The following is a 19,929-nucleotide window of genomic DNA, read 5'->3' on the forward strand; positions in this document are numbered from 1 at the left end:
AAATTGAGATTATGCACCATTCTCTCACTATTTTAAAAATAATTCAACTGGTTTGCAGTTTTCCCATTTTTTATGGCAATGTTCATAACTGGTCTGAGAACCAGCAATTTTAACTTAAGGTTTAAGGAAAGGCAAACACAGCTGACAGAGTTTAAGCCTCATGTACAATTTTATTGTATAGTTTATAATACTTGATAGAAAAATTCTAAAATGTGTCTTTTAAAATTAACCTGTTTGTCAGTTGTATGCCAGTTATTTTTCAGACCTGATGAATTGGTTCCAAATCACTCATCGTACCATTATTTAAACACTGATTGATGCCTTTTACTGACCTCCAGGATAGATTTGGCCACTTCGTCCTTCTCATGTTCCTTAGTGTCATTTGAAACTCTTCTCATGAACCACTGCTTTCCAGCAGTTTAGACAGTAACTGTTTAACTGAAAATATAAATAACTTCTAGCCATTGTCTGAAAATCTCAAAAGAATTCATACAGGAAATCAGTGTAATTGGTGTTAGCTGACTGTAATACCTGGCCTGTAGCTGACTGTAATACCTTCAGCAGTTCAGAAATTCGGCCTTTACAGTATTCAGCTGTTCCTGTCAGCTCTGTGGCCCATGGTGGCATAGAAGAGATTTGGGGTCAGGAAATACTCAAACACTCCGCTGTACCTGTCACTGTGGATTAACACTGAAATGTGAAAATGTTTTAGGCATTTTCTCTCCATTAATTGCATGTGGTACATCACTGCTTAACAAGTGCATATCCATGGCTATAATAGAAAAGCCTTTATTTGTTTTAATGGGGCTGAAGAATTTGGAGACCTATTGTTACTGTTCAAGTATATGTTTAAGTTTACTCCAGAAACATTAGGACTATAAGTGCGGAGAGCAGGAAGGGTGGGAGCAATTTTCTGTAAAATGCAGTTCAGAATTCTGTATGGAAGTGGTGGGGTTTACCAGCATTAAGATTGAAATATTATATAGATCTTGCCTTTTACGTTATGTACTGGGAATAGCACCCAGTAGATTATTTTGATTAGTGTTCCAGTATCACCATCAAGATTTCTAAACACAGTAGGAATGACCTTTAGGCTTTAACAATAAACAATGCTGCTGGTTCATGCTACTTGCTCTAAAACAGTTAGTGAATGTGGTTAACATGACCTTCTCCTAAGATACAAACAGTAAGTGGGAGGAGGGAGAAACCCCAAAACATTTACATAAGGTCTGTGTTTTTGAATATCAAATTGTACTGTAGACGTAAATAATACCAGCTATGCCGAGTAGGTGATATGTGATTCCGTGTTTGAGTGCCTGATACTTGTCTGGATCAGAACACTTCAACAGCTGAGGTATCATGTGACAAAGCCATTACTTTGAGTCATACTTCATTAGAAGGAATAATGAGGTTTTAAGTAAGATTTTGGCTTTGCAGCTCAAAGTCAAGCCTCTGTCTACAAAAGAAAGTTGCTATAGATGTTCTCATCCCAAGGAGTAGAAGTTTTTGTTTGTCATTTTGATTTTTATATGAAGCTGTCTGGTTAAAGGAAATTTTGGGATGAAATAGGTTGATTTCTGTTCCTGTGATTCAGGAGGCTAAATAATTTTGGTTAATGAGTTCTGTTTACCACTACAGATGATTAAAAGATAAAGCTATGTTGTCCTGTTGTTTCCTGTTCTTTTCCCCAGCAAGCCCTAACAATTGGGAATATTGCATTCTGCAGAAATAAATACTTGGTATTTGCACTCTGTGGGATAAAATTCCATGCCTCTCTTTAAGGAATGCTGTGTCTGATGCACTTTACAAGGATTAGTTGCCAAATTTCACATCCCTGAAAACAGAACTATTACCAAGAATGGGATATCCCAAGCAGCACTGGCATGTTCAGTTAACCAGCAAGGCCTATTTTTAGAGTCTTCAGTTTGGAGTCTGACCAAAGTAGTCCTTCTGTAGTGGATCTGTACAGCTTGAGTCCTGCTTTCTTTGGAACTTGTTTTCCATTAATTACATAGCTTTGTTTTGTGCAACATGAGGTTAAAAAAGGAAATCAAATGTTAGATATATTACATCACATGGCTATTTTAAAATGAATGTGAAAGAGTAAGAGTTTCAGTGGACAGTTAACTAGCAGTTCTTTTTTAAGTCTAAAATACCAGGTGTGCATCTCTACTGTCTTTGCAGGAATCTAGACTAAACTCAAACACAAACCATACTAAAATTCCAACACACACTAATTTAGCAGCTTTGTTTTTATAGTGCTGACAGGGTTAAAATACTGCTGCCACATTTGAGACTGGTGTAATAAATATGTACAGTGGTGAATATAAATCCATTTGAAAATTAGTTCCTTTATTTACAGATGTGACACTGGTATGTTAACACTGAAATGCATAACCCATATGCTCCCGTATTTTTGAAATGCTGGCGTTAGGAATGTTCTTTGCTGACTGTATTAGCAGATCAACACCTTTATAAGTCTCCAGGCATGGCCAGCTACAGAGAAGAGTTCATGTTAGGTCATGTGAAAGTTTGTCTAGGCGCTGATAACAATTGTCACAGAATGGTTCCCTGCTTGAATTTGGGTATTGTAATAGTGTATTTATAACATGCTTTAGAAATTGCACTCTCCTATGAATCCTATGACTAAAACATTTATTTTTAGATTTGGAAGAGAAATTTCTCACATATGCACTACCTGTTAGTTTTGTTCATTGTATCCAGCAATTTTTTTTATTCTCTCACAAGTTGTATTAACTTCTAATCATTTCTATGCAACTGTGTTTAAAGCTTGTTTAATACAATGAAGTCTAAATACGAGTTCTGATTATTAGCTGAATTTGAAAGGAATATGCCAGGTTGCTAATAATCTCTTTGTTATTAGGTGGTGTAAAGCTGATCAGTTTGACCTGTGGAAATCAGCATGTTTGGGCCTGTGACACCAATGGTGGCATTTATTTCCGCGTAGGAACTCAACCTCTTAACCCAAGTTTGATGCTTCCCGCGTGGATAATGATTGAGCCACCTATACAGGTAAAATGTTGATTACAATTCTTGTAACCCGGTGGTTTAGCTCTATGCTAAACAGTAAAACAGTAATTTTAGAATTCATGGAAAACAGTAGAGCCAGGTTTTATAGTAGAGTGTAGCACTGAGCTATGCCCTGAGTACCTTCTGTGTGCTGAGCAAGAGGCTGGATGGGCAAACAGCACAGAGCAGAGGGTGTGGGAAGGCTCTGCTTAAGTGGCATGGTGCTGAAGTGCCTGCCTCCCTCTTCCTCTGTCCTCACCCTTCTGAGTCTGGGATGCTTGCTAAGGTGCTCTGCCTGAATTCAGGGACTTTCCCTGTCATGCAGTGCTTTGTAACCATGCAGTAGAAATGCAGCTCTTCTCCCTTGTTACCAGAATGGGCAAACTTTATATCCTTTCTGTGTGCCAGCTGGGAGGATTGGAGTTGAAGGAAGCTGTCTAAAGTAACCTGGAAGCATATTTGGAAAATACAGAAAACTGTCAAAATCTGTTTCTCTAGGGTCTATTTGTTGTTTGGTTTTTGGTTGTTTTCTTTTTTAATCTCTCCTTAAACCATGGTGTTTGCTTTCATTGCTGCTCTAATACTTTTCAAGTTAATCCATGAAATGGGAGTAATTTCTGTTGTGGGTTGGGACTGCTCTAATGGAGCTGACCTCTGACTACTGATTTCATTCTTTACTCCTTGGCATGAAATCACTTGAACTGAACTGTCTGCTGGTCTAGCACAGTAGCACTGTATATGCTTGCATACTTGATTGACATTTTATGATGTCACAGCACTTCTCTTAAAGATTTTGAAATGCATGATACTTTCAAATGTATACATTAAGAAATAGAAGTAAATCTGTAGCAGTAGATTTGCAATAATTTATTTGGTTTTTACATAATTCGCTTTTAGTTCTACTTATCTCTCATCAGCCAGTTGTTGGCTCATGTGTATCTCTGGGTGTAACAGCAAAGAAGGGCAGGGGAGCAGAGAAATGAAAACTGCAGATATGCATCCCAGCAATTAACACAGCACTGGTTGAATGACTAATTCTGTACTGGGAATGTGGTTTTGGAGAAATGGTACCTTGTTTTGCAGAAATAGGTGCCGATACCACTTGCAAAAAGGACTTGATTATGGTCCTCGTTCTAGATGTGCTGCAGGTGGGTCTTTGTGATGTAATCTCTAACACATTGTCACTGCTAACAAAGGGGGCAGGGCAGCCTGGAAGAGGAGACTGAAGGTGTCAGTAAAGGCAGTATTCCTAAAAAAAAGAGGAAGAAACATTCTATTTAAACTGAGTTTACCAAGAGACAGAGAATTGAACTTGTGTAGTATCTTCTTACCAAAGGTCTATCCAGGATAATAGCCCAAAAAGCTGTTTCTCTATGCTATTTTCTCTGTACTAAGTGATTCTCTACTTCTCCACTGAAGTTGATTAAACTACTCAATACAGAGCTGTTTACAGGAGTTGGGATTTGCTGTGGCTCATGATTTGGCAATGACTTCATTATGTAGAAAGTGAACAAGGTTGAAAATCAAATTATTTCCCATTATCTTATCAACAGACCTGGGTGATGTTGCCTTCCAAAAATTATAACCTGATACCCAGAGCAGTGTCATTCCCTTTCCTGTTATCTTGCCAACTCCTGACATGGCAAATTTAATGAGTCAATATGAAAGGGCAAGAATTCAGACACTGCTTGCAGAGAAGATGAAAATATATGCATTACATGCTTGTTTTGAGACAATTCCAGCATGTTGAAACAAGTCATTAAAGGAGCAACCTTTCATGTTTTTGCAGAGGCTTAATGCAAAATAAGAAAATATGTGAATTTTAAAAGTATTTCCAAATGCTAATTTAGTGTTTGGAAAACAAATATAACATGATGTCTGAAGAGTGAATTGTTAAGTGAATAATATTTGCTTATTAGGAACACCTTACTGTTATCTGTCCCTTAATTTACTTTGACACAGTTCATGCTGCTTTGCTCTTATGTTCAGAACAACAGAAATATTGTAAGAAGTATTTGCGAATGATTCAGCCATTTTCTGTTTGAAGAAGGAAATCAAAATTGCTTTTCACTTGCTTCAAGTACAGGAGCACCCTCAAATAATGTAATTTAAAACCAACTATGGATATTTCATTCCCTAGTAAATGTCAGAGCCAGTATGACTTGCCTCTCCCAGATCTCATGACTCAGGAGCAGCTTGTGAGCAGCTGTGGACTCTGCTTGTATGGTGTCACTTCTCCTTAAAGGAGTGCTACAGTTGCACAGCATTCGTCTTTGCATAACTTCACAAAGGTATTCAGAGACTGCAGTTTTGATGAGATTTTGCTCATGCTAAAATGAGTGAATATAATTTAAGTTCAGTCTCTGGCTCTGTGATGCTGTATTTTTTCTTAAATCAAGACTAAATCCATTCTTGTTTATTACTTTTCCCTCTGTACCTCCCTACTAAAGCATCTCTTGAAATGAAGAATAACATTTAATGTTTTCTGCCCTTTTTTATTTTATCCAGTACTTCAGAAGTGGTTGATAACATCATTAGAGTATCTTGAGCAGTAGTAGTTTATATATAGCTGTTTTCTGTGATTCATCAATTTGGTTCTGCAGTCTTAGAAGTAAAATAATTACGACGTTAAGAAGCTTTTTGGAAGCTGCTTCAAGAACATTGGCAAAACTGATCAAAATGCTTTGATGAAATTATTTTATACCAGGAAATACAAAATGTTTTTCCATTGTATTGTTAACATGAAGGATAAAACTATCATCTATTGAAATATATCTCAAAATACATATATATTTTTACATATATAAAAAAATTATTTAAAAATTGGCAGGAAATACAAGTATTAATTATATAGATAATATAGAATATCTTTTTTATATGTGTATATCTTTGTTATGACTTAATGCTTTTCCAATTTCTGGCCTAAAGGAACAATAACTAAAAACAATAGAAAATTAATATAGATTATAATACTAATTTTGATTATGAAAGAGTAGAGCTTGATCAAAAGGTAAAAATCTTTAAATTGCTTTCAAAGGTCCCCCCCAAGTTGAACTGTTTGAAAATTGTTTTTTTTAACATTTTAATTTTGATTTCTGGTACCTTCTGAAAAAGATGCTGAGACAAAATACGATCTTGAGAAATTTTTATTTCCCACAGTTTAAAAACTGGCCTTAAAAAAACACTTTCTCAGATTTACATTAAGGCATCTATCAGATAAACAACTTTATCTGACAAAATTGAAGGAAACAGAACAAATATTTGTAATGAGTGTAATCATCTACTCATTGTAAACAGCCTTACTCTAAAAATAGATTGAGACATTTTATTTTCACTTTAATTGCTGCTCTTTGCTCATTTGTAACCAAATTTCATAGAGAGTAGAATTGAAAAAGTGATGTTATTAAATCCAGAGGTCTGTTTAAATATCCATGTAGCTTATCTGAACTATGAAGTACAAGGGGTTTGTTTAAGGAAATGTTTGGCTACTGCATAAAGCTTCAATTGATCATTTGTAGTTCCCAGGGTCTCAGCAGATGAGCACTGGTTGACTTAGTTTACCATAAAATTGTCATGTGTATTTCGTGTGTTTCAAGTTAGAAAAACTTTTGATTTGCTGTTCTTCCCATAAACAGCCTGGTAATTGTGTCTCTGTAAGCTTGATATCATAGGTGAGAGAAATTCTTATAGGTAGTAGAAATTCTTACTGATGTAGGAGGAGCTATTTTTTTCTTGTACACAGACTTCCAAAAAACTAAATCAAGGCTGAATGACTCTGAAAGCATATACAAAAATTATTAAAACTATGAAGCAAATGGTAGTCTAAAAATACCATTTAAAATTTAGGCAAATTATCTGTAATTCTGAAAAATCAATACAGGATAGATTTTACTTCTTTTCAATACCTTACACTGAACATATCTCAAGAAAAGGTAAGGAGTTGGTTGTACTTTACAGATGAGTGTTGACTTGGTAGAAATGGTTGTCATCATCTTTGTTTTATTTCCTTTATTTAGATAATATTGTGCTTATTACAGAACACTTAATGTGGATCTGGGGACTTTGTTCTTCCTCATCTGCCTTGCTTTTGCATTTCTCAGTGAGATTTCTGTTATTGTTAAGGCCAGTTCTGCATTAAGTGGTACTTAGAGGAGGAAGTGGTGAGCAGTCCTCAAGATTTTGCCATTAAGCTGAAATATTATTCAAGAATTGAATATTTAGAGGGGAAGGAAGTTTTTCTGTTGAAAATGCTTTATAACTTTTACTTTAGAATCACCTATGCTACTTTTGAGCATCCTTGTCATGGAAGTCTCTGTTTTTTCCAATGCAATATCCACATGCCTGTTCTTTCCAAGTCCAGTGGTTTTCACTAGCACAGACCAGCTTGCATTACTCAGCCATTGCACAGACACCTTCTGAGTTACCATGAGTTCTGCTTTGGGGTGCTAAGATGAGATTCAGAGGTAGTATCTTTAATTATCCTAAGTCTGCTAAGGTTGGAAAAGTAATACACTCATTAGGCCTGGTTCTCTCTAGACCAGACTAACTAGTCTGTTGTTCTATATATCTTCACTCGTGTGAAGCCTCTGAAGACATTAATAGGGAGAAGATTTTCCTGGAGGACTGCACTTTTCAAGATGATGTAGAGAAAAGCTGTTTGCCAGTAGTAAGAGCAGCTGTCTCAAGGTGGGTTGCAAATAAGTATAGGAGATCAAAGCTTCTGCAGCTGTGTCTTTTGTTTAGCTGATTTAGAATGCCATAATGTTTAAGTTCAAGTCTGCGCTATTCTTCACAGGCATGCCTATCTTAAGTAATTGTAAGTTACATAAAAGGTGCTTTTAGAGGCTGAAAAAATGTAATTTCAGCATTTGTTCTGAAGTTGCCTCATGCTGATTCCATTGCTGAGCATAGTGCTTATTATCTTCCTCCTTGTTGCCATTTAAGAAAACTGCTGTCACTATATTTCACTGTATTTTGCTGCTTTGGAGTTTTAGACTTCTGATACTTGTTTTAAGGCACTGCTATCACCATGTTCAGAAAAGTGTGTGTGTGGCCTGTCATGGGAGATAGCAATTGTTATCAGCACCAGAAGCTCCAGATCACAGACAGTGCTCAAAGTGGAGTACACCCAGAAAATTCAATGGGCAATCCTCCCATGTCTTTCTAAAATTTGATCTAAGGGTGGTGTATTTGCTTTTTCGTGAGACTGGCTTACATTTGAAACAACAGTTGTGGGAAAGAGAACCATCAGTTTTCATAGTACAGTTTGGTCATTACTTGGAACTTCCTCATACCTGCAACTCTTCTAATATTCCCATATTTTGGTTACTTAACACAGAGTTAGATATTTAATTATTCTTCAGAGAGATGAAGAAATATATTTAACATTCAGTTAGACAAATAAAGTAACCACAACTATCATTCAGTTTTGAGAGTTTTTCAAGTCATTCTATTCAAAAATAAAAGCACCATGGTATAAAAATTCATGGGTAGAGAATGATCATCATGATTTAGCAAGTATGAGCTGTGGTTGCACAGAGTAAGGAGACACCCTATCTGCTGGACACATCAGATCCTTTGAGCTTGAGTTAGGAGCTTGAAGGCTCCTCCCTATAACCCCCCAAAAATGCTGTCTCTCCTTGGTAAGATATTTAAGTTTTAAAACTAAAGAGGGGCATTTTAGAGGCATAGACTGTGTGAGAGGTTGTTTTGCTGATGCTCATTAAAGGTGTGTTTATGAAAAAAATAAAAGCCTTGGTTACTCAGAGCTTTGCTTATACAAGGTTTTTACTACATAGTGTTAAATTATGTTCTGTTTCCTGGGAATTTGCACTTAGTGTTTATTTAACACACATTTCTGTAAATAATTAATTCTTATTCTCCTAACAGTTTGGTTCTTCAGTATGTTATCAAAAATACCTGTAGTGGTAATTACAGAGGGCTTATCTCCTACATTACAGTTTATAATCTTAGTTATAAAACAATGTGACCAGAAAACCGTTGGGAAAACCTGAGTAGGCCTGAAGTTTGTACAGTCTCTAAATTATATATATATATATATATAGTCTCTAAATTTAAATTATATATTTTTTTAATTGCATCTAAGGAAAGTTGTACTAAGTATTTTTAAAATATTTTATGGTTCTGTTAAGAACATGTTGAGATGTTGCACGGGTTTGATCTTTTCTGTGATTTGGTACCGTATGTTGTTGTCTTTCCCATGTTTCTGCAAAAAAACCAACATTGGAATAAAAAATTTAGAGCTAACAGAAGGGAGAGTCAAAGATTTGCTCCTTGGCTTTGCTTTGTCTTCCAGATTGTGCTAGTCATAGACAGCACAGTAGATATCTGCTTAGTTGGAAATACCCAGCTAAGGCCTTTGTCCCTTTTATTCACTAAAGGCAGAAAGTGGGGCAAAGGGTCCTGTTGTTGTTTTAAGGCTTCTGGGGAAAAGAATGCTCCAGTTACAGACAATAAATAATAATTAATTTTTTTTTTTTACACTTTAATGTCAGCTTTACTGAAGAACACGTGGCATCAAGGAAGACCAAACACACCAAACACAGATTCATCTTTCCTGTTCCTATATATTGTCTTGAACTTCTCTGCAGAGAAGAAAACAGCACTTAATTTAGCTGGCTAATGCTGAAAGGGCTTTATAACCTTCATTTAAATGGACCTCAGAAAATAATATATAAATAGGCCTATGTAATAATATGTAAATATGTATTGGGGGAGAGTCTCTCTGAGTTGCATTCTTTGTTTGTTATCCTCATTAGGAGGGTCTGGATGCTGTTAGTCATTAAAACAGTCAGATTAGTCTGATACACTCATAATTCTCAAGAGTGTGAGAAGTAATCCCTGATGTGACCTTCTTACAGCCTGGCCTGGACCAGCTGAAGGTGTTTCTGATTTGCCTTTTGAAGGCAAGGAGAACTTTTGTGCTGAATGTAGCCACCAACCTGTTACAAAAATGATTCGGCTGGGACAGATTGATAATGTTATGTTTAGTCTTCCTTATCCTGGATATTTGCAGCAGAACAGAGATAATGGAAGTTTGCTGGTACATGGACTCTGTGCTCCTGAAAAGTGACGTGGAAAATGTTCTCATGCCTTTTTTGTGTGTGCATGTGTTTGCCCTTTCTTCCTTGACAAGGAACTTTAACCATTTGGGTTCAGCTGTGACCAATAAGACAAAACTTGAGCAGTATGTAGGGGAGAGCGGGTGGGGGAATATGGTAGTTTTTACTTTGGATTTTGTTTGATACTATTGTTTAAGTTAAATTCTTACACTGAAATGTCTCTGTGGCTTGCAGAAAGAAAGGAAGTAACTCACAGAATTATAAAGCTAATGCACAACTTGATAACTTTAGTATGTTTAGCATAGATATTATTTCTTGATATCATTTACAGTTTGCCTATTATGTGATTCCTTCAAGTTTATTTCATTTTATCAATACTGTTTTCACAACAGACATGTGGCAAGTTGGTTTTCATTGTTTTTGTTTGTAGTGGACAACAAATATATCCACAACTCTTAGTATATTCCTTTAATGTTGAAAAGGACATAGTTGATAGTGCTGCAGTCCATGGTCCTGGAGGGAAATTCATCATATCAAAAGACAGGGAGTGACTGGGGTGTTTGTAGCCAAGGCACAAGACCAGAGGATGGGGCATCTGCATTCAGATCTGACTGGCTAAAAGAGTCAGACTTCTGACGTTTTTAGTTTAGAAATGTTTTCCACCCCAAGTAAAAGAAAAACAATGTTCTGCAATTTTTTATCAAATCACGCTGGATGCATGAGTGATCCATAACAGGTTGATCTCTCACAGTGGTGACTATATTGTAGATAACTGTATAAATGGAGTTTGGTGCATCAGAGCAGGAAGGCTGAGAGACTGCTGCAAGGTTCTTTAAAATTCCAGATTCTCTGGTAAATTACAAATAGAACATGTTTCACAGTCAATGTATATAAATCTCATGAATGCTGTTGGAAGTTAAATCAGCTGAGTAAAGGCTATGCTAAAGTAATTTATCAATTTTCATAGTTATCAGTCTCTGAAATGTTATCAGCAGATTTATGAATTTGCAGAGATATGTTTCTTTAGTGCTGTGAGAGAACTCTATTTAACCTTTAACTACAGCTGTAGAGATTTTCTTGTTACATAACTTACAAAAATACTTAAAGCATGCTTCTGGTAATTAGAACTTAGTGAAAATGGGAGATATCTGAGATAGTATCAGCATGACTGTTCTAAGAAAATAGTCAAGAAAATTTAAAATTCATTTTATCCACTTTGCTGTGGTAGCCATAAGAGTACCTTCTTATTGTAGATGGCTGCTTCCTGGGTAAAAAATAATCCAGTAGTCAAACCTTTGCAACAGGCTCTAGGAATTGCCTGTATTTGTTTCCAGTGGCTTGTCCCTGGTTTGTGCCAAAAGCTGCTGTATATCATGATGTCACTATGTGTCTTGTCGTTTGGGTTCTTTACTGGCTGTTCCATAGCAGAAAGCTGGGGGGTAGAGGAATTGCCTGGACCCTTTGCAGCAGGAGCAAGAGAATTGTTTTATTGATGTGAGATTATCAGAAAGAGCTGAGTAGCCTGAAGAAGGAAGAGAAGTTGGAAGTGAAATACCCAGGGAGGTAGGGAAACTTAAGTACAAAATGAACTCACTTAGAAAAGCAAAGAATGAGAAGACTATTTAGCTAAGCTTTTAAACACGGTATTTTGAATTTGATGATTGCCATTTGTTTCTTAGATGTGTTGGTGGTGCAGAATAGGGTAGAAGTAATTGCTTTGGTTACACTTGAGTCTGCAGTGGTATCAGGAGCAATTTAGCTGAGATTCATGCAGCTCCTTTTGTGGCTTTTCTTTTGGGTGTTTCCTCTGCTTTTCTTAGTTTTACTACCTGTAAATATGTAATAATGCACAGGCTTAGGTAGTAGGTTTCAGCACTCAGTAAGTCTTCTTGGATGAAAATACTCCTCCAGCTCTTTCTCAGAGAATTCTCTTCTAGACAAATGACAGTAGAAGAGAGGCATGGGATCCTGACATACGAGAGTGGGGAGCAAGGTGCACAAATCCCAACAGTTCAGCAACAATGTCCCACCAAGGTGTCAGACACAGTTTGGGATGGACCCTGGTTGGAACATGAAGTGTATTGCAGAGCATAGACAGACTCCCTGTCAGTTTGTGGTGTGGAGGACATGGGGGGAAGGTGACAGAGAGTCACCTTTCAAATCTGGGAAAGGAGTGGCTATTTAGAAGAACATGGTAAGAAGGAGATAAGTGGATTGTAAAAAATAAAATATAAAAAAAAGATGAAAGGCAAAAGTCTCCTGTTCATGCAGTACTTCAGCCTGCACAAGCTAATAACTGCTCAGCTCCCTTGTATGAAAACATGGCACTGCAAGAGCAGAGGTGTGGCGAGGGATGTGACAGAGCAGGAAGCTGCACAGGAGTGAGGCACTGCCCCATGGCAGCAGTGTGGGGAGGTGAGCAGCGACAAGTGGAGAATGAGAGCTGAGGTGGCTGTAGAAAGAAGCAAATAAAAAATGGAGGGTAGAAATGTAAACTGGGCCAGGATCACTTCCAGCAAAGGGGCAGAAAATCCAAATGGGAAAATGGTGTGGGGTTTGGGGGTGTTTTGGTTTTAGTGTGGTTTGGGTGTTTGATGGGTTGCTCGATTGGTTTTGGGTATGTTTGGAGGTGTTTTGGTGTGGATTGTTGTTTTGGGGTTGGGTTGGATTTTTTTGGTTGGTTGAGGTTTTTGTTCAGTAGTTTAATACCAGTCTGAAAGTAGCTGAGCAGCTATGTATTCTATATAGTCAGTGCTTTTCAAGACAATTAGTGGCTTTACTTTTAAATATTCAAACTGCAGCCACTTGTAAATTTACTGTGACCACAGATAAATACTTGAATAATACCAGCCTCAAGCTTCCAACAGAGGGCAAACAGCTAATGAGAGGAAAAACATGAAAAGACCTGTCAAGGGTCTTGAAACCTGAATAGACAGGATTGATTTGGTGATGCATGTGAGACTTGGTTGTAGCTTGGTCAGACCCAAGTCAGCACCAGAATTTTAAAAGCAAAACCAAAGCAGGTGACTGTTATGTACACAGAAGGCTCATCTGGGACTGGGTTGTGTAGTGCACATCATGCTTCTGTATCCCTTGGTTTATACATACAGAGAGTATTTGCTCTTCTGTTTAGCAGTCTGGAATTTCTGCTTATGCTATGAGGCAAAAGCAGGGAATGCAGTGCTGCTTTGTGAGGAGATGATATATTTCAGGCATCATACTGTCTTCTGCCTTTACTAGGCTGGTGTGGAGAAAAAGTTTTTTATTTATTATCCATGTTGTATTCACAGTACATGTTTTGCAGGATACGTGAAATCATCCAACCTGATTGGATGACATATTTTGCTACAAAATCATGATGTTATGTTAGTACCACTGATTTTGAGCAGTAGTTAAAGCAAATCTCTGTAGAAGCAGGTGGAGTGCCTGGGAGTAGAATGGGAAGTGTATTTCACTCGTGTTTACCAGTGGGTAGTGTTGTGGTTCCTCTCCTGCAGGTGTGGCTGCTCTAGTACTGCTCTGCTGTGAGCTCCATGGCTGTATTCCTGTAGAATGGACTACAGGCAAGAAGACAGATCTCATTTCATTGCAAAGAGGAGACATGCAGACTGTAGAAATGTACTGCTTTAGAATATACTTAAAAATAAAGTGCAGATTTAATAGTATTAGAAAAACTTTCTGTCAGGCAAGAGGAAAATACTGCATTTTACGCATTTCATTGGAAGAGTTCCCTCTTCCAACTTGCAGTTGAAACTCTGATTGGAATAGCAGTGGTTAAGCAAATACTAACATTATTAGACCTGAATACTGAACATTAAATATTAATATCATTATCAGTAATGATACATTCATTCATGTTCCTTTTGTACTTACAAAGGCCTTAAGTTCTTGGAAAATGGATAATTCTGTACAATAGCACGTAAAATATCAGTTACATTTCTCCCTGTCTTTAGTATCTGGTAAATATTTTACTTCTCTTGTGTACTTCTGTGAAAAACAAATGCTACAATAGTACAAAGATACAGTAGTACAAAGTTTAAATACTGTGCTTAATTTTTATAGCCAGTAGGAATCAACTTGGTCAGCATTCATTCAAGTCCAAATGATCAGATGTTGTGGGCAATTGATAGCAAATGGAATGTCCACGTACGAGTTGGAATTACAGATGAAATGCCTGTAGGCACTGACTGGGAACATGTACCAGGTAAAAATTAATGCATCAGTTCCTTGTTGTTTCTGTCATTTTCTCAGTGTTTTCATTTTGTTTATTTTTTTTTCTTGTTGCTTTTTAAATTGGAGAGTAATGTTTAAATTTATTTTTTTTTTGCAATCAAGTGGTTGATAAGGGCTATCTTTTAAAGAGGACCTTGTTTTTATTTAAAAACATTGAGTAGTTGGCTGGGAGAAATACGATTTTTTTAAAATGAATTTCTGTTGTATTATTTCAGGCTGATGCCACTCCGTAAGTGGTAGAGTTCCCTTTCAGTTAAAACTAAAGCAGAATTCTGAAGCAGTAGGGAGACTCTTGTGCTGTGGGGTTTTGTATTTAATTGTGATAACACATGAGGTTTCAACCTAGATGTGGGTAACAAAAACCTTACACTATTTTGCACATCTTTCTACTAATCCTGTGTGCTGGATATGCTGTGGATTAGGTAATTACACTTTTTCCTTGCCTTTAAATAAAACTAAATTTTATTTGTTTCCTTCTAAATAACTGTGCATTGATGCTTTCTGCTTTTTAAATAATTTGTCATTGCATTAACTCATGGCACTTGGTTGCAGAGTACTCTTGTGAAGAGGGGGCAAGAGTCCACGATGTCTGTAATATTTACCATTTTTAGACAAATTAAGATGGTAATTGTTATCTTATTCCCCATGTGCTAGTCACATACAGTGGGGGCTCCAAAAGCATGTTATGAAGGTCCTCGGATTGGATGTTGCTTGTGGTTGTGGCCACATAACAAATTCTACCCATGTTGGGATAACCCTTATGGTCAGGAGATGCAGGGAGTATAAAATCTGCAGTTCAAAAGCTTTTTTGTTCACCAGTGCTTCATGTAAGAATATATAAAAACTATTATAGTCTTGATGTCTGCTCTCAAAGTACTTTCTGCAAGTGTATTTAGTGTCTAGGAAAGCCTGATTATTCCCTCCTCATGTCCAATTCCCTGTAGGTTTGCAGGCCTGCCAGCTGGCTCTAAGTACCAGGACTGTGTGGGCACGCTGCCCCAATGGAGATGTCGCTCGCCGATACGGCGTCACTGACAAGAATCCTGCAGGAGACTACTGGAAGAAGATTCCTGGGAATGTCTCACGTTTAACAGGCAAGTTGGTTCTGCATCACAGTCTGTCCAAAACATTGGGATGTCTGCTTTGAGTTCCACCTGATGGTGCTCAAGCTGACCGTACAGGGTCATAGCAGGGAGAGCGGCACACGGTGTTTCACCAAGGGTGTTTTTGTCACATTAGTAAAAACCTTCTCTAGGTATAATTGGGAAAACAGATCCAAATATTGTTTATTCAATGTTTAGAATTGGAACCTGCTACTGTAATTAAAAGATGGATAATTTGTGCTTTGCAGTGACCCCTCTAGATGAATTGTGGGCAATCAGTACTTCAGGATCTTTGCTCCAGCGCCTCACTAAGACCTTTAGCCATTCCCATAGTTCACAGAAAAATAATGGCACCTCTGTTCTGCTTCACCCTGATGATTTGGAAGATGAATGGGAAGTGATATGAAGTCTGTCAAGCTTATGAAGCAGTGAAAAAAACCAGGAGGACAGAATTTCTGTAATGTATGTACAGAATATTGGATCTAAAAGCCACTCATATTGGACCTGTGATATTAGCACTTTTGTATTGGAAAACTGACCTGTTAAATAGCCCCAAGCTGTGAGTTCTGATGTTTGTTACATAATCTTTTGGGAGACTCTTTAGGTGTGGCATACTGCAATTGTTATACCATACTACTGTAGAAGCTCCTTTGGAAATACAACTCTTAAGTTAATCTTACTAGCAATGAAAGTGAGTACTTCACAACAGCATGCAACTAATGTACTGATTTTGAGAAGGAATTCTGTTGCATTAAATATTTCTCTACAGTGGAAACATTAAGCATTTCTCAATTTCTTCTTGTATTTGGAACTCCATACCATACTGATGGGATCACTCTGACTCTTGTACATATATTTAGAATTATTTTTCCTTGCAGCATGGAAGAAAATATGGTGAAGTATTTCTTAGTGAGATCTGAGATCATCATGATTACGCAGTATTGTTAGAATGAACTTAGTTTGATCCATTTCCATATAAATAATTGCAAGGCTATACTAACCTTCCATTCCCAGAAATTTTGTTCATAATTCGGCTTCATTCACAAGGTAGAGTTTTAGATTACACCTAATATCAGGGGGACTTTTTCCCATTTCCATAGCCATCAGGAAGCTGACAGAGTTTTGGGGGTGGGTCCCAGTTTGGAATAGGAAGAGGTCGCTTGTTGGGTTTGTAGTACAAAGCAGGAATGTACAAGGCAGCTTTCATAATTCCTGTTGTGCTGTATTTGTGCCTCCAGCCAGTGCTTTAACATTTGGACTCATATTGTTTTGAGTACCAAACTTAGATGTATTAAGAATAAAATGGTAATTTATAGAATTACCTATATATCCCATTAAAAATTGTGATATTGTGAGAAAATACTTAACAATATTCTGATTTTTAGCTATGTTAGCTAAATTTTGAAGTGTCTTATACTTAACAGATGTTGCAACAGGAGTATGTGATGAACTGGGAAGTAACCTAAGTTAATCATTGCAGTTTATTTTTCTTTACACTAAATCTTCTTTGAAAGATACCTCATCTTTTTTAAGCAATAGAACTATAGATGAGAGAACTGAGTTCATTATGTAGGCGGAGGAGTTATTTTGTGTTTGTTCTAAGCTGATAAATCATCAGAATGTTTTAAGCAGCTGCTAACCAATACTGTAAAAGAGCCAGCTTCAGAAAAGGCCAAGAGTTGAAAAGTGGGGATGTTTCTGTTTTCAGAACTTAACACAAATGGAAAAGGATGTGTTTTCTTTTCAACCTCTGTTCTCTTTCAGAATAGCTCATGCACGTACTGCACTAAACTTGGAACAAACATGGTGCAAGGTGAGAATGTGAATTGTTGGAGAGAGAACCAAGTTATGTAATTTTTTTTTTGAAGCACTTGTGGTATTGGCTGTCAGTTCTCAGTCAAATCTCAGTCTTACAGGAAGGACAGATTTATTTCCCTTTTACAGATTATACGTTTGCTTCTCTGCTGTCTCATCTCTATACAGAGATTACCCCAGATGCTGAAAGTGGATGGTAATGGAATCAGCTTGTGAAGTAACCCAGTCTGTTTTATGCAAGCATAGCTTGGTGTCTTGAGGACCCCAAAGGAGCTGAAATTCAGCTTAAAAGTATCTTAAGGCAACTCCCAAGTCAATCACTTTGGAGAAAGGACATGAGAAAGAGCAACTTCTCTGTGCCCTCCAAGCACCAGATGCTCAAATAGAATATTACTGTTTATTTAATAGTGACACTTTTGTATTACATTTTTCAAAGTCATCTTAGTAATGGTTTGAGCTTGCTAGTTGTTTATTTACTGTATAATACTGTTCTTGCTATGGTCGTTAATATTCAATTGGTGTCAAGAGCTCTTACAGACTACTTTTTAGGGTAGTTTCAACAAAATTAGGATGGGTTTTTTTACTTTTATTTCTGTATTTGGGTTTTTGGTTTTGTTTGTGCTTTAAGACAAGTGCAATAAATTAGATTTTTAAGAAATAAATTGCTTTGGCAAGACTGATCTTTTGTGTGAATTTACAAGAGAATTCTCTGTGTCTGGCAATTGTCTTGTTGTGAAAGACTGTGCTTATGAAATCCTTCCCTAATGTTGCCCCAGACAACATGGTAATGACAATGTAAGTACCTGGATAGTGAAGTTTATTTTTATATATTTTTTAAATTGTGACAGGTGTGACAGGTTTTTTAAATTGTGACAAGCTGGCAAAATGTTCATCATTCAAGCAAAGACAATGAAACACATCTCATATTTGAATATTGAGCTTGTTGCCTCCATATGAAGATAGTTCTGCTCTAATAGAAGTAAACAAATTTCTTTCCTTACATGCTGAACAAAAATTTCATGTTGTATATTTTAGCTCTCAGTGAAAAATATGCATTTGTGGTTCCAGTTAGAAAGTGGTCCAGCAGAAAATGGTGATTGTACCACGTGTGCTCTAACTGCACCCTTCCTTGAATTATTCATTATCTGAGGGCTTCCTGTGTTTTTGGCATTTTACTGGAACTGCAGCTGGGGCTTAAAAGAGAGCACCTTGGCTTTGCTTCCCAAAGGAGAGAGCTGTTTCCTGACTGAGTCGGGACCTGGGTAACTTCACACAAGGGAAGTAACAGTGATTAATGAGGCTTCTGACTCTTAAACACACTTCCAGCCCCAGGAATCCTGCTCAGATTCAGATGGCAGTGTCCTTGCTAATTATCATAGCTTTTATCTTGACAAACTGGTTCAGCTGCTTCTCTGACTCCTGCAGGGAAATAGTAGTCTCCTTACAGCACTGGCTCCTTACTATTATGCAGGAGTGATCCTGATGTCACAGCTTAAGGAAGATGAGTATGATGAGTTGTTGTGAAACCAGCCATCTTAGATAGATGAGAAACTCCTGGTTTTCTTTGTCTTGCAGCAATAAAAATAAATAGGATCACGTTAAATGGTACAGAGAAAATCTTTCACTAACAAGTGTCAAAGAAAATATACTAATTCCTTAGGTAAGATATTAGAACTGTTTATATGAACAGTGCTACTACTAGAAAGATTACAATGAGAAACAATTGTGAACTTAGGTCATTGTCTAAACAGCTCTATTTGTGCAGGTACAAAGTTTCACGTGTCTTCAGCCTCCATTACCTGTTCAAAGAGTGTCTGATGGAATAGACCAGATCCACCTTCTTCCCACACACTTGTGACCATCAGAACTCCACAGCTCCCCTATATAACTTTCCAATAGATGAATTCTGCCAAGCATTTCAAAGTCACCTGTGGGCTATTTCAGACTTGTGTGACATTATGGTTTATATTTTTGTTCTTGAAATTCCCTTTAATCAGTGAGCTTTTGCTTGTTGTTTCAGCCAGTTCTGGGTAGATTTCAAGGAACAACCTTGATACACCTTTTCAATACATTCTGTTCTGAGTATAAAGGCTTGAAATTCAAGCGCTTGTATGTCTATGGCTTTGCCTGGTTAATTAGCAATTAGTGAAGCCTAAATTGTTTATGAAGGTACGGAGTTCTCCTCATTACTTTGGTGTAAATTCTCAGGTCTCCAGATTTTACACTGGCACTGTCTACATCCCATCCCTACTGTCAGGAGTAGAGAGACTGGATTGAGGATTTCCAGCTGTAAAATGTGAGATGCAAGCTTTATTCCTCTTGCAGCTTTCCTGAAAGCTAAAGTTACATGTTGGAAACAGTATTATGGTGGCAAGTAGACAGCACAGAAAGCTGATGGATCCTGTGCCAAACAAAGTAGATCACCCTGATTTTTTGATATTGTTACTGTAGTTAACCACTCTGACATCAGCAGGACAGAAGAGAACTTAAAATATATAGGACTAGCTTTTAATTACTGGAAAGTGAAAGTTGGGTTGCAGTCATTACCTTTTGTGAATTACTACAGCCAGAGCTCCACCAATAAAAATTAAAATGTCTGGATGAATGAAATTATCTCCCCAGTCTGCTGACTAGCAATATCTAGGTTTATTAGTTACAGATTTCTC

General features: G+C 37.2%; 1 protein-coding gene across 4 annotated transcripts in view; it reads left to right on the forward strand.

The window, feature by feature from the left end:
* Positions 1-18,278, forward strand: part of TECPR2 (tectonin beta-propeller repeat containing 2) — a 42,482-nt gene extending 24,204 nt beyond the window's left edge. For all 4 annotated transcript variants that reach the window (XM_058829125.1, XM_058829127.1, XM_058829126.1 and 1 more), the window contains 4 exons: positions 2,885-3,033; positions 14,175-14,316; positions 15,290-15,439; positions 15,697-18,278. In XM_058829125.1, the coding sequence (XP_058685108.1) occupies positions 2,885-3,033; positions 14,175-14,316; positions 15,290-15,439; positions 15,697-15,854 (599 nt within the window). In that variant the 3' untranslated portion in view covers positions 15,855-18,278. The remainder of the gene's footprint in view (positions 1-2,884; positions 3,034-14,174; positions 14,317-15,289; positions 15,440-15,696) is intronic.
* The last annotated feature ends 1,651 nt before the right edge of the window (positions 18,279-19,929 follow it).

Source organism: Poecile atricapillus, chromosome 1, assembly GCF_030490865.1.
Source record: "Poecile atricapillus isolate bPoeAtr1 chromosome 1, bPoeAtr1.hap1, whole genome shotgun sequence".
Classification (NCBI taxonomy): Eukaryota; Metazoa; Chordata; class Aves; order Passeriformes; family Paridae; genus Poecile; species Poecile atricapillus.